The 17,500-nt window shown below is 40.7% G+C and overlaps 1 protein-coding gene across 1 annotated transcript in view; it reads left to right on the top strand.

The window, feature by feature from the left end:
• Window positions 1–17,500, top strand: part of LOC123498441 (collagen alpha-1(XV) chain-like) — a 224,931-nt gene that overhangs the window by 115,614 nt on the left and 91,817 nt on the right. Inside the window, exons 3-5 of the mRNA XM_045245544.1 lie at window positions 4,114–4,289; window positions 12,834–13,048; window positions 13,963–14,122. Coding sequence (XP_045101479.1) covers window positions 4,114–4,289; window positions 12,834–13,048; window positions 13,963–14,122 — 551 coding nt within the window. The remainder of the gene's footprint in view (window positions 1–4,113; window positions 4,290–12,833; window positions 13,049–13,962; window positions 14,123–17,500) is intronic.

Here is a 17,500-nt window from a genome sequence, read left to right as displayed (position 1 = left end):
AGCTTTATCAAAGTAAAAGCATGAAACAAATCTCAATGTAAGAAAATAAGAAATGAAATATATTAAAAACCTATTAAAATCATAAGAAGGTTCAGAACAATTTATAAATAACCTTGCATATGGTGTTTGGTGGTTTGTCCATCAGTTGGACTAATGTATGAAGGATCATAACAGTGGCGAATACCTTTGTGGCATAGGATAGGGCAAGACTCTAATATACATGAATTAAGTTAAGTCTCTATGGCCCCACAGTGGCATAAATATTCTTCATCTGATAGTCGGCCTCGCCCACGTCTATTCCATTTGCTAAACAGTTAATCGCATGTATAGGATAAGTATCTTCAAATCTCTCTCTTCAATGAGTTCAAGTCATATAAAGGTGGAAATGCAGAAACAGGTAGGGAGTTCAAGAGGAGAGGAGTTTATGAGACGAAATATTTTTGATTGCGGGCTTTCTATATGAACTGTATGAGTGGAATCCCTCCCCGTCTATATATGTGAAACATACTCCATACAGAAGCTGGTATGGCCCCTGTACAGACTTGGCATTTTGAGGATGGAGAAGACGACTTACAACATCTAACTTTATAGAAGCTGTTTTAACTAGACATGAGATTTAAAACTTCTAATTCCAGATTATCAGTAAAGGGTAGACAGAGCATGTTCAGCGTACAAGAGTGAGACAGCTTGAGACAGCTGAGTGTCATTGAAGAAGAGGGGGATACTTGTCTGAAAATCGTGTTGAGTTGGTAAAAAAAAGAATTTCAGCTTTGAGTTTGCAATGCCGCAATAAAAAAAAAAAAGATCCCAAGTCAGGCGTTCTGTGGCTCCCCTGCTTGATCTGGTTACTTCCTGAAGCGTTGGTCGTCTATGAAAAGACGTGGAAAAGTGCAGGGCGGTGATAAATCAGCATTGTATGGTTATATGGGTGCCACTTGTTATGACTTTTTTTTTCATTGCGATCAGCCTTCCTTTGTATGTTGTTCGTGTGTGTGTGTGTGTGTGTGTGTGTGTGTGTGTGTGTGTGTGTGTGTGTGTGTGTGTGTGTGTGTGTGCGCGCATACATTCCTTCTATAGTTTGAGTCTTTCCTCTGTTCCCCATAACTATCAGTCACTGTTCTTTAATAACATTAACAGTCGCATTCAAACTACGTATCGATTTTAGTCTAACTCAGCATTTTGTCAGTAAATTAATGAAGACTAATATTGTTTCTTGTATCAGTTTGTCTTCTATTCCGCATTAACTTTGCCAACTATTCTATAACATTACATTGAAATGTACATCTCCATCCTTATCCCAGTTTTGTTACTAATTATTTCTATAATGTAAGAGTCAGTCTTATCTTTTAGTCTTATGAAAATATCACATCTCAAGTCATCCTCGTCACATGGAACACAACGACAGCCATTCTTTACTCACCAGGTTTCCAAAATATGCTTAACAATGAATTGAACCTATATCAATGGTCATAGTACAACCCAGAAGTTTACAAGAGACACATTACTAATATTATAGAATATATCAGAACAAAGAATTGATGAAAGACAGAACATAAAAAATCCGATGTTTTCTCTCTCTTTTATATAAACTATTTTCAAAGCCACAAACATGATTAGCTGGGTTTTCATGTTCCATGGACGTTTTGCCAGTGTTACCAGACTTTTGGTTGAACCTGCATCGTCATATCCACCATTGCGATCAATCTTTCTCCCCTCTGACATACTACCAGCCCCTCTTATCGCCCACAAATCATACTCGTACTTTGCGAGCTATTTGTCAGCCGTACTACAACACTGTCCCCCTTTCCCTCCCGTCCTATCAATGATCTACATACTCCCATTCGTATGAGTTTCACCTCCCGCACCACCAGTAGCCTTTCCTTTTCTACCATTTGCCACCGACGCCCGAGAGAGAGGCAAGCATCCGCGTCTCCATTAGGGTGAGCGCAAGACAAAGGCGAAGCTCCACATCAGCAGGACACTCTGTTCATGAACGTGTTTACCTCAGCCGGCACAGAGACGCCAAGCTAACTAATGTATACAATGTGGAGAAGGCCACAACTTACATCAGTGGCATGAATGATGTGTTTATCTCAACAATTCGCCACACGAGTCTCATTTTATGGCTCATAAATTTTTAGATTTTCGCCTGTACGTTTTTGTGGTGTAAGTAAAAACTGTTTTTGTTAACATAAATAGATTGAATTGAATATGCAATTATGTGTTCTCAAATCTTTTCAATGTCCAGTTTTCTTTCTATTTTCTGTCACAATGGAGTTCTTTTATTGCTCATGGCAATTTTTTTTATTATTATTATTATCATTATTATTATTATTGTTTGACGTTTCATAAAGTTGTACTTGAGTATCAAATTAACGTCAAGTTAGTGAAGCCTGTCTTCCTCTCTTTGTTTTCTGCCATTCAGGAGTCGCAACTTTATTATTAACATCACTTATCTGGAACTTATGTAATATATCTTGAAGCTCTAACGCAAGTACTCGAGTATTGAGTGAATGTATAGGAAAACGTGCCGTCGATCTTATTTTACTCAGCTATCCTGCTGGATTTATTTATTTATTTTAATGTTCATGTTAGCTTTCTAGAAGTCGTGTGAGATTTTCAGAAGTTATAACACAAGTACCCGAGTGCTGTAGAAAGGTAAGGAAAATGCTGTCTATTTATTTCTTCTTTTCGTGTGAAATATGAATGAGTCGTTTTTACTGTACGTGTCGTGTTTTTTAATCTGTAAGGCAAGTGCACGAGTATGAGATTAGCGTAAAGATATCGCAGTCTCCGCGCGGCTGCAGCATCGCTGATGAGGGCAACATTATGCATGCAGCTACTTAGTTCTTGCCTCAACCAGGGAAGTGTTTGGTAAGTGTTTGCACGAGTGATGCCTGGAGACAAGATGGTGGCGGCGCTTGTTGCTAAATATACCCTGTAGTATGTGAGGGGCTGGGAAGGCGTGGTCGCTGATTGTACGTACGCGCGTATGTAAGTACCCCATGCCGACCCAAGGGCCTGAGGAGAAGGAAAAAAAAAAAAGTATCCAATATCATGAGTGCTTAGCTTCTCCGCGCTTCTTTGCCTTATTATATTTCAGATGTCATTCACTATAGCGGAATGTCCATTGCGGTGGTACCGGTAGGTGTGTCAGCTGCTCGTGAGTTGAGTTCATCTCTTAGGTAGAAGGACCTTTTGATAGCTGAACAAGTAATTTGTCTGTGGTTCCTTGTTATTATTGTTGCTGATATTATTGTTGTTATTATTATTATTGTTGTTATTATTATTATCATTATTGTTATTATCATGATTAACATTTTTATTATTATTATTATCATTATTATTATTATTATTATTATTATTATTATTATTATTATTATTATTTTCATTATCACTATATTTATTATTATTATTATTATTATTATCATCATTATTATTATTATTATTATTATTATTATTATTATTATTATTATTATTATTATTATTATTATTATTATTATTATTATTATTGTCATTATCGTTATTATCATTATTATTATTATTATTATTATTATTATTATTATTATTATTATTATTATTATTATTATTATTATTATTATTATTATTATTATTATTATTATTATTATTATTATTATTATTATTATCATTATCGTTATATTTCTCATTGTTATTATCATTATTATTGTTATTATTATTATCATTATCATTATTATTATCATTATCATTATCACCATCATGTACAGTGCATTGTCATCGTCATATCAATCTTTCTAGCGCCAAGTGTGTGTGTGTGTGTGTGTGTGTGTGTGTGTGTGTGTGTGTGTGTGTGTGTGTGTGTGTGTGTGTGTGTGTGTGTGTGTGTGTGTGTGTGTGTGTGTATATATATATATATATATATATATATATATATATATATATATATATATATATATATATATATATATATATATATATATATATATATATATATATATATATATATATATATATATATATATATGTATATGTGTGTATCTGCGCTGGCACAATACAATGCCGTGCAGCGGGAGACAGATAGGAAGGGTATGTTGTGCAAGACATGTCGGTAACCTTTTTCTTCCACCCCTACAGAGCCCTTGGAGGAACAGGACCTGCTAGAGGGCATCGCGGTGCCCTTCGCTGACCCCACCACACAGTACTTCGTCACAGGGTTTGATGGGTTTCCGGCCTTCGGGTTCCGGGTGGGGGCGAGCATCAAATACCCCTACCGCCTCTTCATGCCGGAGAGGTTCTATCGCACGTTCTCGGTGAGTTGACACTCATAATAGAACCAATAAGCCGTGTAATAGGTTACGTTTATATTCTAGTAATCCAAAATTAGTAAAAAATTTGTAAAACATTTAATAAGGCGGCGATTCTACCACAAGCTTTTTAAGAGTGATAAAATCCAGTTTTCTGACTTGGTAAGGATATAGCTTTACGAAACTGAGACTCCAAAAAGTAATCGTAAACTGTCGATGAATTAACGCCTTCGTTTTTTTTTTTTTTTCATGAAATCTAGCTTGCTAACTGTCCACTTGAAAGGCATGAGTCTGACAGTGACTAATATTAAAAAATCAGTAAATAAACTTCCTTTTTCGTTTGAGGAAGTTTAGATAATTTTACTGAGCCAAACTGACATGACAGACAGATTTATATTAACCCACCGCTTCTTTAGTTACCGGTGGTGGCGTTCATAACCACACTTCAAAACTTTACACCAGATCACTTCACATAAAGTCCAGAGAAGCAACAACAGACAAAGAGACAGCAGGCGACGTGATGCATTTCTTCATATAAGCTTAAGGCAACTACCGCCAGTGAACTGGTGTCCGTACCTTGCAGTCTCCGCACGTGGACCAGCCCCGTGGGACTCACAGCTGAATGCACCGTGTAATCTTGGCAGGAGTATCACTAAAGTAATTTCTCACCTCGTCAGCTTAAAATTTCGACCTTTGATAAAGTCCCCATGGTCTTGCTGAGTCACGAGGCTTGACGGATGGCGCCTGGAAGAACTAAACGCTACAATTTATATAAATAGCCTTGATAGGTCACCACAGCAGTAGGACCTAAGATATTAGCTTGAGGATTAACTTGTTTCCTGTTGAACATTGTCACTGGCTGTCTATTAGCACCGATAGCTCCCACCTATTTCTGTCCGGCTGTCTGCTGTCGGGTGCCACAACTGATAATGCCTGACCATATATTTTCCTCCAAAACAAATTAGTGAGATGGTAGGGATGCCTTCATTACTCTTCCCGGAGAGACACTTATAAAAAAAAAATAAAAAAAACAGCTGAGCCTACGAGTAGAAAAAAAAAGGTTCAGAAGTAAGAAAATGACTTGGTAATTTCCCAGCCTGTTCACCTTCTTCACCTTCCTCATCCACATCACCCTCGTCACCCTCTTCACCCTCGTCACCCTCATTCATTCTTCCCTTCACAAGTCCCCTCTTTACCCCTTCGCCCCATCAGGAAGTTCGTCTCTACCCTCACGCCAGATTCACGTCCCCTTCCACCACGACCCTCTCCGTTTACGACTCTCGTGTTAGGAGTCGTGGAGGGTGTGGCGAAAGATGTCGAGGCGAGGTGCTGCGAGGGAGGGAGGGAGGGAAGGAGGGAAGATGCCGGTCTGTGAAATTTATTAGTCAGTGCCTCGGGGTTATTGTATTATTTTAACTCTTTCTCTCTCTCTCTCTCTCTCTCTCTCTCTCTCTCTCTCTCTCTCTCTCTCTCTCTCTCATTCATTATCCACTGCTAAGCCTCACTCATGAAGTAACTAAGATATATTGGCAGTATCGTATGTTTTATTATCTATTTGTGTTCTTTGTCATGTTCACGCCAGTCGTTAGATAAACAACCCATTCACTTTTATGCAAATTAGATGCTGGCGTCACCTCCCCGTCGACGACCGTCGACCGGCATGCCAGCCAGCATTGCCACACCAGACAGGTTTTCTTCATCTTTGTTTTGTTAGCGTGAAGCAGAAGTAGGAGTAATCATTAAATCCGTTGGTCATTATGAAGATTTTTTTCTGCACTGTTCTATAGGACGGATGATAGGAAAAGATGAAAATTCAATAGATTATGAGTGTTGTCCGAAACAAAATAATATGTGGGTTTCCTTTAGACGTGTTCCTGTACATAAAGAAACATTTCTCTCTCTCTCTCTCTCTCTCTCTCTCTCTCTCTCTCTCTCTCTCTCTCTCTCTCTCTCTCTCTCTCTCTCTCTCTCATCACTCCTGAACTGAAGGACAATGGCACCTCAGTCTTATTTAGTGTTCCCCGCCGTGGAATGTGAAACCCAAGCGAGGAGAAAGTCACACCGAAGAATGTAGGATTTTGTGAATGCCTTCAAAGTTGACACAAATAGTTAAGGGTGGAGCGAATTTGCGTATAAACCTGTTTTCCGGTGCTGCTACATATGTGTTATAAAAGTGCTTGCGTGTGCCTCAGTTCATTCACCTATCTATCCTTGAATATACGTTGGTCTGAGTGTATGTTCGCCTATCTCTCTATCTATAACTATGCATCACTGGCAGACTAGTTTCTACTGGCGCTGTGTCCTGCTCTTTGATGTTTCAAGATGGCGTTTCAGTGCTTCGAACCTCTTCAATGTGTAGATAATGACTGTTTTGCTTTCTTTATAGAAACGATTCTTTATTTTTTCAGTATTTTGTGGAATGTTTTATTAGCAAAACGCTTATAACACAAAAAATATTACTAAGTATTTTAATTTTAACATTACATAGCGAGTTTAGCCAGAAAATGCCAAAATATCAGAAAAAGACTCGAACCGTTGCCATTAAACGATTCAGGAGACTGTCAGGTCAGTAACTTTGGATGAAATCCCTCTCTGCCTCCTGATATCATCTATTCTTTACCTCACCATCTATGAGCACATATGGACGCCGAGGAAGGACCCACCAGGGAGCCTCCGCCCAGCACTCATTGGTATTTTTTGGTAGGTTGATTGTAGTGCATCGAGTTATTTTGCTGGTGTGTTTCGCTGTGGTATGCAGGGATTGTCAGGGCGCTGTGAAAAAATAAGTGTAACTGTTGCTAGGGTGCGTGAGGGGATCCAGAGTGGTTGCTGGTTGGTGATATAGTGATACGTTAAGTCCAAGCACCGGTGTCAGGGTGGCCAGGGGAGGAGCATTGTGATAGGCGTGCGGCAATCTGGTCTCCTGCAACAGATATATTTATAGGACTATTAAAGGCTACTTTCTTTTAAGTAGCCGTAAGCCTGTACTTTCTATATCATCATACGTTCCTATTTCATACAAAGGTAATCTTAAATTCACTTCAATAACCAGACTTTACTGCGTGTTATTACAAGTTATTTTCTATCTTTATCATTGTAACCGTTCACTGTCCATAGTTCTCATGTCCGTTCATACTTAAAAAAAAGTAACATTACAAAAAAATAGCGGGATATAGTTTAGGAATTAAACTTTAATAGGCATGTTTTTATTGCTTGAGTTTATCATGAAATATATTCACTTGTATAATTTGAGACTTCTACTTGAACAGCCAGACATCATCGCTTACTTTATAATAAGCTACTTACTTTAATTTATCATTGTTTTGTGTTTATTATAATTCTATACGTACCTGAAAAAGAAATTGAAATTAAAAGAATTAACGTTAGAATTATTTATATGCAAGATGTACGATGTAAGAATTTTCTTTTATTCGCCATATTTATTCACTGAAGTTCGGGACGATGCAACAACGTCACTTACAATTTAAAAATATGGTGCAAATAAGACATCGTATTTTAGGTGTGTACAAATTACGTGTCTTCAATTAATGCGAAAGGCGTCCGAAGAAAACCTATAGCTACTGCACCGACATAAGTACTTTCTCCTCAAAAATTTGTCAGATTGAGAAAAAAAAAAAAAACGAAACCATAACAAAAAGTGCAATAACAGCTGGATGCAATGCTTAGCTCAGCACGGAATACGAGCGGTCTGTTTCTCAGCTTTGACGTGTATGTATGGACGCGTTCAGCCCAAGGCATTCCCAATTTCCTGCGTATTGTGTGCTCTGACGTTTATGACTTGTACTGAATTTCAATGCTTTCGAGTTTTCTTGTTCGGAGGTAAACTTCACCAAATGCACCAGTACGTAACTCACTGGGAAAGCATTCGTGATTAGCACTTTGTTTCGTGGTGTCATTCTTCTTAGAGAATGCCGTTAATTTTTCGTGCTGCGTAATATCTACTGTGAGGTTGACTGCACACTGAGTGGTTTTGTAGGTAACCCATCGAAGAAAAATGACGTTCTAAGCATTTGAGATTAGTACTGTGCTTAGTGGGGTCATTCATCAGATAAATAGCTTTAGTGTTTTGTGTTGTGTAATAGCTATGTACTGTGAAGTTAACTTAAATGATTGGTTTTGCAGGTAACCAATAAAAAAAAAAAAAAAAAGGAAAAAAAGATAAACAGGAAGTCACCGTTGTTGCATCTTGTGAGTTATCTTCCTATCAGTTATTTCACATGTAGTGTAAATGGATTATGATGAATTTTACTGGAGATAAGGCTGCAAAGTAAGTAGTGATGAGGAAAATCATGTTGTCTTAACTTGGAATAAGTTGAGGAGTAAAAATCTGGAGGAAAAATTGAAGGGTCAAGAACAGTTTTACTGAAAGAATTGCCAGCTATGCTAAACAGGCTCATAAAATAGTAAGTTTATATAGTGGAATGTTAGGATAGAACTTAATGCTTAGAGTGGCGAGGGTCAACCTTTCCTGTCGGTGCAAGGTTTTAAATAACTATAAGAAACACTATGAGGAAAAACACTCGACCATAACTCGTAATATGAAGGTATTTCCTAAGGTATGGGACTGATGATCATTAGTAATACTAAAATCAGGTATACATTCCATGTTAGTTTGGTAAGTACTACGGCATTGTGTTACTTGTTGATCAGTTTCTTAGTTAGTTGGTTAGTAAGCTATTTAGTTAATTTGTTCATTCTTTTGTTACCGCTATAAGGGAGAGGGATGGATGGGAAAGGGAAACATATTTTCATGCCTGTGTATCTGCATCAGTCAGAGTGCTACGAAACCTTTAATCAAAAACTTGCTCCTCTTGTTTTTGTAATGGCCGTGAGGTCAGACACACCTGGCCTTTAAATCATGTGGTGTGTGTGTGTGTGTGTGTGTGTGTGTGTGTGTGTGTGTGTGTGTGTGTGTGTGTGTGCGTTCGCGGGAGGGCGCGCCCGTGCGTGCGTGTGCATGCGTGCTGGTAAAGTTCCTTAGATTCCCATTTACCCCATTTGATGTGTTTCACACAACGTTGCAGTATGTGTGTGTATTAGAGGAAATATGCAGTAAGAAGAAATATAAAAAGTATATTGAGAGAGAGAGAGAGAGAGAGAGAGAGAGAGAGAGAGAGAGAGAGAGAGAGAGAGAGAGAGAGAGAGAGAGAGAGAGTACTCGTCATACAGCAGGAACTGTAATAGTAATCGTAGTAGTATCTAGTAGTAGTGGTAGAAGTAGAAGTAGTAGTAGTAATAGTAGTAGCAGTAGCAGTTGTAGTAATAGTAGTAGTAGTAGTAGTAGTAGTAGTAGTAGTAGTAGTGGTAGTAATTATTGTTGATGATTTTGAATACCTGAGTCGGTATGTAGGTCTCGCAAAGGTTCAGAGGGCGTGCCGTTTCTTCTCTATCCTTGCATCTGCCTACGGGTGTTTTAGATCGCGTGAAAATAGTTTCGTTTCAGCGCCCCATTTACAATCACCGCAGGAGTCTCGTCTTCGTAGAGATAAGATATACAGCAAAAACTTAATCAATTCCACGGTGAGATCCATTTGGCCCCAAACAAAGGCTGCAATTAGTGAGGGAAGATTTTATAATGAAATCAGTCACACCTTGGCTGATCTCGGACCTTGTGGTGTTGTCCTTCCTCCCTCTGCCTCCCCGCCCTCCGTGTCTCCCAGCCTAACTCAGGGCCGCTAATTTGGCTTCAGGAATTTGCTGACGGTCAGTGGAAGCGGCTGTCGTGGGCGTGGTTTTTATATTGCACTATTATGGGGGACGTGGTCACAACCCTCAGCAAAAACTTGAACATGCTTCCTTCACCCTACCGGTGGCCGAAAGGGACGCCCTCCCTTCCCGGCGATGGGCGTGGACGGCGTCGCTGTCCTGCCGTGGGTCGCTGAGGCTTATCTTGCCTAGTCGTGTGTTGGCGAAGTCAACAGCGTTGCCGGGTCCCCCGACAGAAGTACTCTTTTACCGTGTCAGACTGAGTAAGCATGTTGTTGTTTATGGCGCCCCTCGCATGTCTGACTTGGGTGTTGTCAACTGTATGAACAAGTGGTAGCAGGCCAGGCCCTTGCCCCCTGCACGCCCCAACATGGACACGACCTGTTCTACTGTCTGAGCAGGTCCAAGGACAACATGCACTCTGATCTCCGTCCTTGACTTCTTATCTTACTCATTTATTGTCTGAGTACATATGTTTCTGACATGCAGTGCCTGGAAGGAGGGTAAATTTTAAGCATGTGTGAGGTAAGGAAGGAACGAGGGACTGTGGTCCCCCGAAAGAGTTGGCTGCAGGAGGTCTCGTTTGGAGCCTCGGGTTGAAGAAGTTAAGTGGCGAGTATTTGTTGGTCTCCCCGCTACGTTCCGACCTACTATAAATAAGGATTAACTTGAGGGAATGTTGTATACCTTACTGTGTGTGTGTGTGTGTGTGTGTGTGTGTGTTCATTGTTTGATCTGCTGCAGTCTCTGACGAGACAGCCAGACGTTACCCTACGGAGCGAGCTCAGAGCTCATTATTTCCGATCTTCGGATAGGCCTGAGACCAGGCACACACCACACACCGGGACAACAAGTTCACAACTCCTCGATTTACATCCGTGTGTGTGTGTGTGTGTGTGTGTGTGTGTGTGTGTGTGTGTGTGTGTGTGTGTGTGTGTGTGTGTGCGCGTGCGAGCTTGATCATGATTTATATTCTCCCTTGGTGTGCGGGTCTTGGTTTTCGTCTGTCAGTGGATGAATAGTGTTTGATAAGCATCGCTTGAGATCCTCAGCAACTGCTACAAATCTCGTCTACGCAAAGGTCTTGGCAGATCGCCTCCTTCCGAATTGACTAAAGCTTCCAAATAGATAAAGTAAGAAAAAGTTACGACAAATCTTCGCAGTTTCGAGGAAAAAAAAAAAATGTTGACGTACTGTAATTGTTTATGACACCTCGCGATAGAAGAAAAATTTTAGCCAACATATAGAGAGGAAGAAAATAATAAAATTCAATAGAAAATCCGAAAAAGAATATTTGTGAACGTACTCCATTGAGGATCAGAGTTGTGTTGATACTATCATGGCAATCGCCAGGAATCTTTTCGCTCGCTGTGTGATACCGGGATTGCGAAGAAGGCGTTCGTGGAGTGAAATCAGTGTGAAGGGAAGAAGACGCACGCATTGACCGGAGCGAGATATCAGAAGACACGATCGGGTGGTGAGGTGGTCAGGCAAGGTGAAGCAACCAGTGAATGATGAGACTGTTCGGTGAGGGTTGCCCGTTGCTTACTCCAGCCCAACTGCCTGCAGTCTTCCACCTGAACCTATTCACGCGTCTTATCCTTCCCTTATGTGTCCGACGCAGGTCTTTCATCCATGTTTATGTATCTTTATAGTACTCTTTTTTTTGTTCGTAAGCCTGTCTATCGTTACTGCCGTTTGTCTGTGTATCTGTCCTCTTACACGTGCAGATGAGATGTTTTAGTAAGGCTAGGGAAGGTAAGGGGCAAGGCTCAAGCTGGAGTCAAGACCGCATCTTTTAAGCGTCTATTTTCTGTTGCCGACCAATTTCCCTGCACCACCTCACGTGTAGAGAAGATTGTGGCCCCGTGCCAACCAAAACAAACAGGAGGGAGTAGAGAGGAGTGAGCAGCAAGTGTGAGATAGATCCCATGCTGAAGTTGAACTCTTCCCCCCCTGGCGTCATGGTACGCAACGCAGAAGGTATTTAGATAAAGAAAAAAATAGTTGAGTCAGGCTCACTCATGCGTGGCGCTTAAAAGTGAAATATATGGTTTAAAACTTGAATTATATTTAGATAATATTTGATTAAAGAAGACTCTCATTGCATTGATTGAACCTTGCTGAATAATCATTACATTATAAATTAAGTATAGATAAAAGCTGGAAAATGCAAATATCAATAATATCAATAACATTTACACGAGATATTTAAGTGTGGCATTGACATGTGGCAGTTTTGACAGTCACCACAATGAAAGAAAGTGAGTGAATTTACAGGAACGATTAGCTCTCGGAAAGTGGTGACTGTTAGAGGCTGTCACTCGGGGAATTAAGAATTTAGGATGTGAGTTTCCTAGAAACGACACCCACCAGTGGGTCCTGACTTAGCAGCTTCGTGGGTCGAGGGTCAGGGGACGCTCCCCGCGCCTCCTGCTCTTATGTTCTCTTTCTTTTTCTTCTTTTATTCACCTGAGTACGTAAATAATGGATGCGTCTGTTTGGTATCCTCCTCTTCATTTTTTCCCTCTCATCACCATCTAGGGCAGTTTTTATGGCTTGCCCTGCAGACGTTAGAAGAGTTCACTCGTCTGTGCTGTCGCTCATTAAGATAGACCTTCACCCGCGGGACCATTAGGGCGTCTGTTCACGGACTATTAATGTCTCCTTAAATCTCCCACCTCATTCACAAGCTGACGAGTTCAGTGACAAAAGCCTCATTAGCCTCCCGTCTGAACGCTGCATCTCTCAGCATCTCACTGTGAGGACACTTGCCTGCCTAACTAATGTTTTTTTCTCCTCTCTCTTATCTCGTCCTTGCAGATCCAGATAGCAATGAAGCCAGACACCAACAATCCCATGTTTCCCTTCGCCGTAACAAACCCGCTGGAGAACATCATTCAACTCGGGGTGGGTATCATGCCGGCTGACCACGGACGTACCAATATTTCCCTGTACTACACCGATGGAGAGAGACACATGACCTCTCAGATCATCGCTTCTTTCCTCGTGCCGGAGTTCGTCGGATCTTGGAGCAGGTTAGTCAAAGTAACAGATTACTGAAAGATAAGAAGATGAAGTTTGGGTAGAGATGGGACTCTGAGAGCAGGATTGATGGAGAGTTAAAGGATAAAGACAAGTTCGATGAGATTATAATGTGAGCAGGAGCACGATCTGTGAGGGAAGGACAGGTGAGGAAGATGATAAATACTAGATGGGGAGGTATGAAGGAGAACTAACGATATATAGTTGAGAAGAGAAGGAAAAGGTGCATAAAAAACATAAAAAGTATACCATCATACAGATGAATGCAATGAAAAACCTAGGAGACAGAGGGACAAATAACAATAAACAATGTGCGAAGAAACATAACTATGGGAAAAGCTCGAAGAAAAGGATAGAGAGAAAAGGCAAAACGAAACGAAGGAAAGCAAAGGATAGAAAAAGAACTGAAGAATAAGTGATAAATGATATGTTGTATAAGATTGACAATTATAGAGAAGTCAAACCAAAGACAATTATAGAGAAATCAAACAAATTGGAACTTTTTTGTGGACTCATTCAAGATAATTACTTGTCAGATTGTAAACTACTGCTCGCCTGATGATCATCTTAGCAAGAAGAAGTGAGCATTAAGCGAGATAATAACTCCTGTGCCTGCCGAATCTAAACCAGTTTTTGTTGTCTTTTTTCTCCATATCTCCTCCTTTCTCCTTGTCCTTCTCCTCCTCCTCTTGCTTTTTCTGTGCTTAATTTCTTCTTCTTCTTCGTTCTTTTTGTTGTTGCTTCCTTCTTGTTATTGTTCTTGTTTCTGTTTTTTTTTTTTCTGTCTTGACCACCACCACCACCACCACCTCCTCCTCCTCCTCCTCCTCTTCCTCCTCCTCCTCCTCCTCCTCCTCCTCCTCCTCCTCCTCCTCCTTCTCCTCATTCTTCGTTCCTACACCCACAGGATAGCTCTGAGCGTGACTGAGGAGGACATTCAGCTGTGGTACAACTGTGAGATGTACAATGACGTGTTGGTGCGCCGGGTCCCCACTCAGTTGGTATTTGACACAGCCTCCACACTCTACATTGGCCAGGCTGGCGGTATCCTCAAGGGGGAGCTGGAGGTGAGGCTGATTTATTTTTTGTATGAAGCAATAACTCTCTCCTATTGTGGTTGTTATTTATATGCAGTGTAGTTTCGCGTTTAATTAAGTCATGTTATTTAGTTGTCATCTTGTGATTTTTGAGCTATAAGAATAATCATGAGGGTAGTTTCTATGCAAGTAGGTGGTAATCTTTAAAGATTTTAGTATATAGAGAATGTTTCAATATTAAATAGTTAAATTTGTATATATTAAAATATATTAGATAATTTTCAAATTGAATTTATAGTCAAGGTATTTGAATCATCACATGGGGTTAAATAATTTGATATATTCATGGTGTTATGTTTTGATGAAGAATATCAGGAAAGATTCTCAATTTTTCAATGAAAAATTTTAATAGAGGAGCCTTACTCTTACTTCTGAAACGAAATTCTATGTAGCATCACAAAAAGTTTATTCTTACTTTGCAACGATGAAAATTTTACATGTAAGGTTTTAATCCTTTCACCCGATTTTTCCTACAAGTAATGTCACTTACCTCAGTATATCTCGTAACATTTACGTGACATGAACCTATATAAAGAAAGGCAGATAGTAAAAAGAATAATTTTATACCAGTTTCTAGGCCAGTTTATAGACCACGACCTCTGGAGATGACATTTTGGGAATATGTTTTATGTATGTATGTTGTGCTCGTATAATGTTTTTTTTTTCTTTTCTTTTTGCGTATTTGTGAATGAAGTAAGATTCTGTGCAGCGCTTCGAAGACACCAGTGGTCACGCCTGTCAAGTGTGAGGAAAGTAACTGTTCATTCCACGTCGCCCCACAGCTTGCATTATTTCGCGAATGGTGGACAACGCTAACTGTGGAGAACCTTAAGGCCGAGAGAAGGCTTGTGGCAGATAGAAGTACCGCTACAAAGACATTTATCACAGATTGGTGGAAGGTTCACGCCTTCCTCTCCTCTTTCTCCTCTCCCACGCCCCACCTCACTATGCCAACCATTCGGTGCAGACATTCCCGCCCAGTCTCTGCATGAACTGCGTACAAAATACATTATGCAAGCTTTCGATAAAGCATTCCATAAATAGGCAAAGTAGAAACCTGCCCTGGCTGCGTGTGTATAATCTGCATTGCATGTCTAAATACATAATGTTGCGAATTGTCATTGGCCATGGTGTGTTGGGAAGTGCGAGATCCGACCACGGGCAAAGGAAAGTTTTCCTTTAAACACATTTTCTTTCACGCCTCACCAGTTAGAAAACGGTAATTGAAGGGCTTGGCGTGAAAAAGTGGCGCCTGCCGTGGCCGATGGGAGCGTAAGGACCGGCTATTACTATTTCTTTGTCAACTGCCGTACTTTTATTGTTAAGAAACAGTTGAAATAAGGAACAAGAGACACCCGCCCATAATGCTGCTGGGCAGACCGGGAAGGATGGAGGAAGGACCGGGGGCCTGTCAACACTCACTCCTGTCTCATTGCTGTTCAGGCGAAGAATAAATGTGAATAATAATTTCGAGTACAGATACTAAATTGGTAATCGTTCAGATAACACTGTCATTATGAAGATTATCCATTGTTTTATGCACTTTCAACACACTTGGCTTCTGCTCCGTAGTCTGCAGAACATTATATCATTATGATGAAGTTTTATTGTTTAATGCACTTTCAACACACTCGTCGTCTGCTCCATAGTCTACACTCTACAGTTGACTTAGCTACGTGGTTCTCATCTTCTGCCACCGTGACTGCCTGGCTTGATCCACATCTCGTCCTTATTCTTAATTAATTATTTAGTCAAGAAGTCCACAAACTAGATTAACATCCCTATTTTGTAATTAATTATTTGGTAAAGGAAAGCCACAAACTAAATTAGCAAGGCATAACTTAACCTTCACGTAATTCAGTGTTTGTTATGTGTCCGTGGAACCTGAAAATCTCATAAAGGAAACACACCTGAGGCTCTGTCACAAGCGGCACGGGGTCAAGCGCTTTACATCCCGTCAGTCAGCCGTGACCTGAAGATTACCAGCCAGCCAGTCACGCGCAGGATGTGAGGTAATTTGCCAAGCCCTAAATGGTGATTATGTTTCATCATTTGTTTTTCTCCATGATGTCAACGAGCATAATGTCGTCCGCTCCAGTGAGCTCAATAGGGTTCCTAATGAGCATCAGTTTCCGGTAGAGAGCTGTGTGTGCACGAGCAGCACAGGACCGCGACGTGGCCCGCGCTGGCACGTCCGGTGGAGATATGGGCCACCGGTGGAGTGTGGCGAGACGGGCCATGGCTGCCCGACAGTCTGGTGAGCCCCATGCCACCAAATGACTCGCTCTGTCTGGGAAACTTGGGTGACCAAACTTACTTCTGACGAATATTAATTTTATTTATTACTAAGAATTTGTTCTCGTAGTCCTATGGATGTGATTCATGATGCTGCAATATCCCAATGTCGTAAATAGCCATAATTAGTTGATAGTGTGTAGCATACGCGAACACACACACACACACACACACACACACACACACACACACACACACATACAAAGAGAATGATCCTAACAACTCAAAAGACCTGTTACGGAAATCCATGCTTTGTGTTATCTCGTCAGTCCCTGATGAGCGCTCGGCGCCGCGAGACAGGTGACCGCCAGCATCAAACACCTGCATGGCGGCAGAGTCGTGGATGACTGCAACGCCAGTGTGTTGCCATTATACTTTTTCACTTGGAGGACATGAAAAAAATAAGAAAAAAAAATTGTAAGAAGTAAAAGATGATTTCCTGCGTCATTAGTCGGGATTTTTTGCCATCATTGTCTACACACACCTGGCAATCAGACTTTCCCCGCCCTCATTCATTACAGGCGTGACGGCAAGGATGAGTACAGGGCGGCGAGCTGCTAGACGTGTTACGGTGGTGCTGGTTTACAGGATATGCTCATTATGAGAAGGGCCCCAGCACCATAGAAGAAGGTGAATACAGTCCGAAGAATAGCAAAAAGAAAGAAATATGCCACTCTACGCCACTATATTCAAAGACGAAGAGGTGTCTCTTCGTGCTGTCCCTACGCCATTAAACTTCTGAAAATCTCCAATATTATACGAATCGGTGACTTAAGCAGCACTCATTATGGATATTCAAATGTAACTTACGATCGAATTCCTCGGTAGACCCTTACTTCTCTTGGCGCGAAATAAGACGATACAGATAATTAATGCTGCGAACACCAACATAATGATCACTTCTTGTATAAGATATAGCGGCATATCCTTGAGAATTATGGCGAGGAATTTTGCTCTGTAGGTGCAATGAGAGCTAAAAGCCAACAAGAGAACAGTTTATTACAAATCATAACGAGCTATGAATAGACACTGAGTAACACAACATAAAACAAA

The sequence above is a fragment of the Portunus trituberculatus genome, chromosome 48 (genome assembly GCF_017591435.1).
Source record: "Portunus trituberculatus isolate SZX2019 chromosome 48, ASM1759143v1, whole genome shotgun sequence".
In the NCBI taxonomy this organism is placed as follows: Eukaryota; Metazoa; Arthropoda; class Malacostraca; order Decapoda; family Portunidae; genus Portunus; species Portunus trituberculatus.
This window is presented reverse-complemented; position numbering and strand designations above follow the sequence as displayed.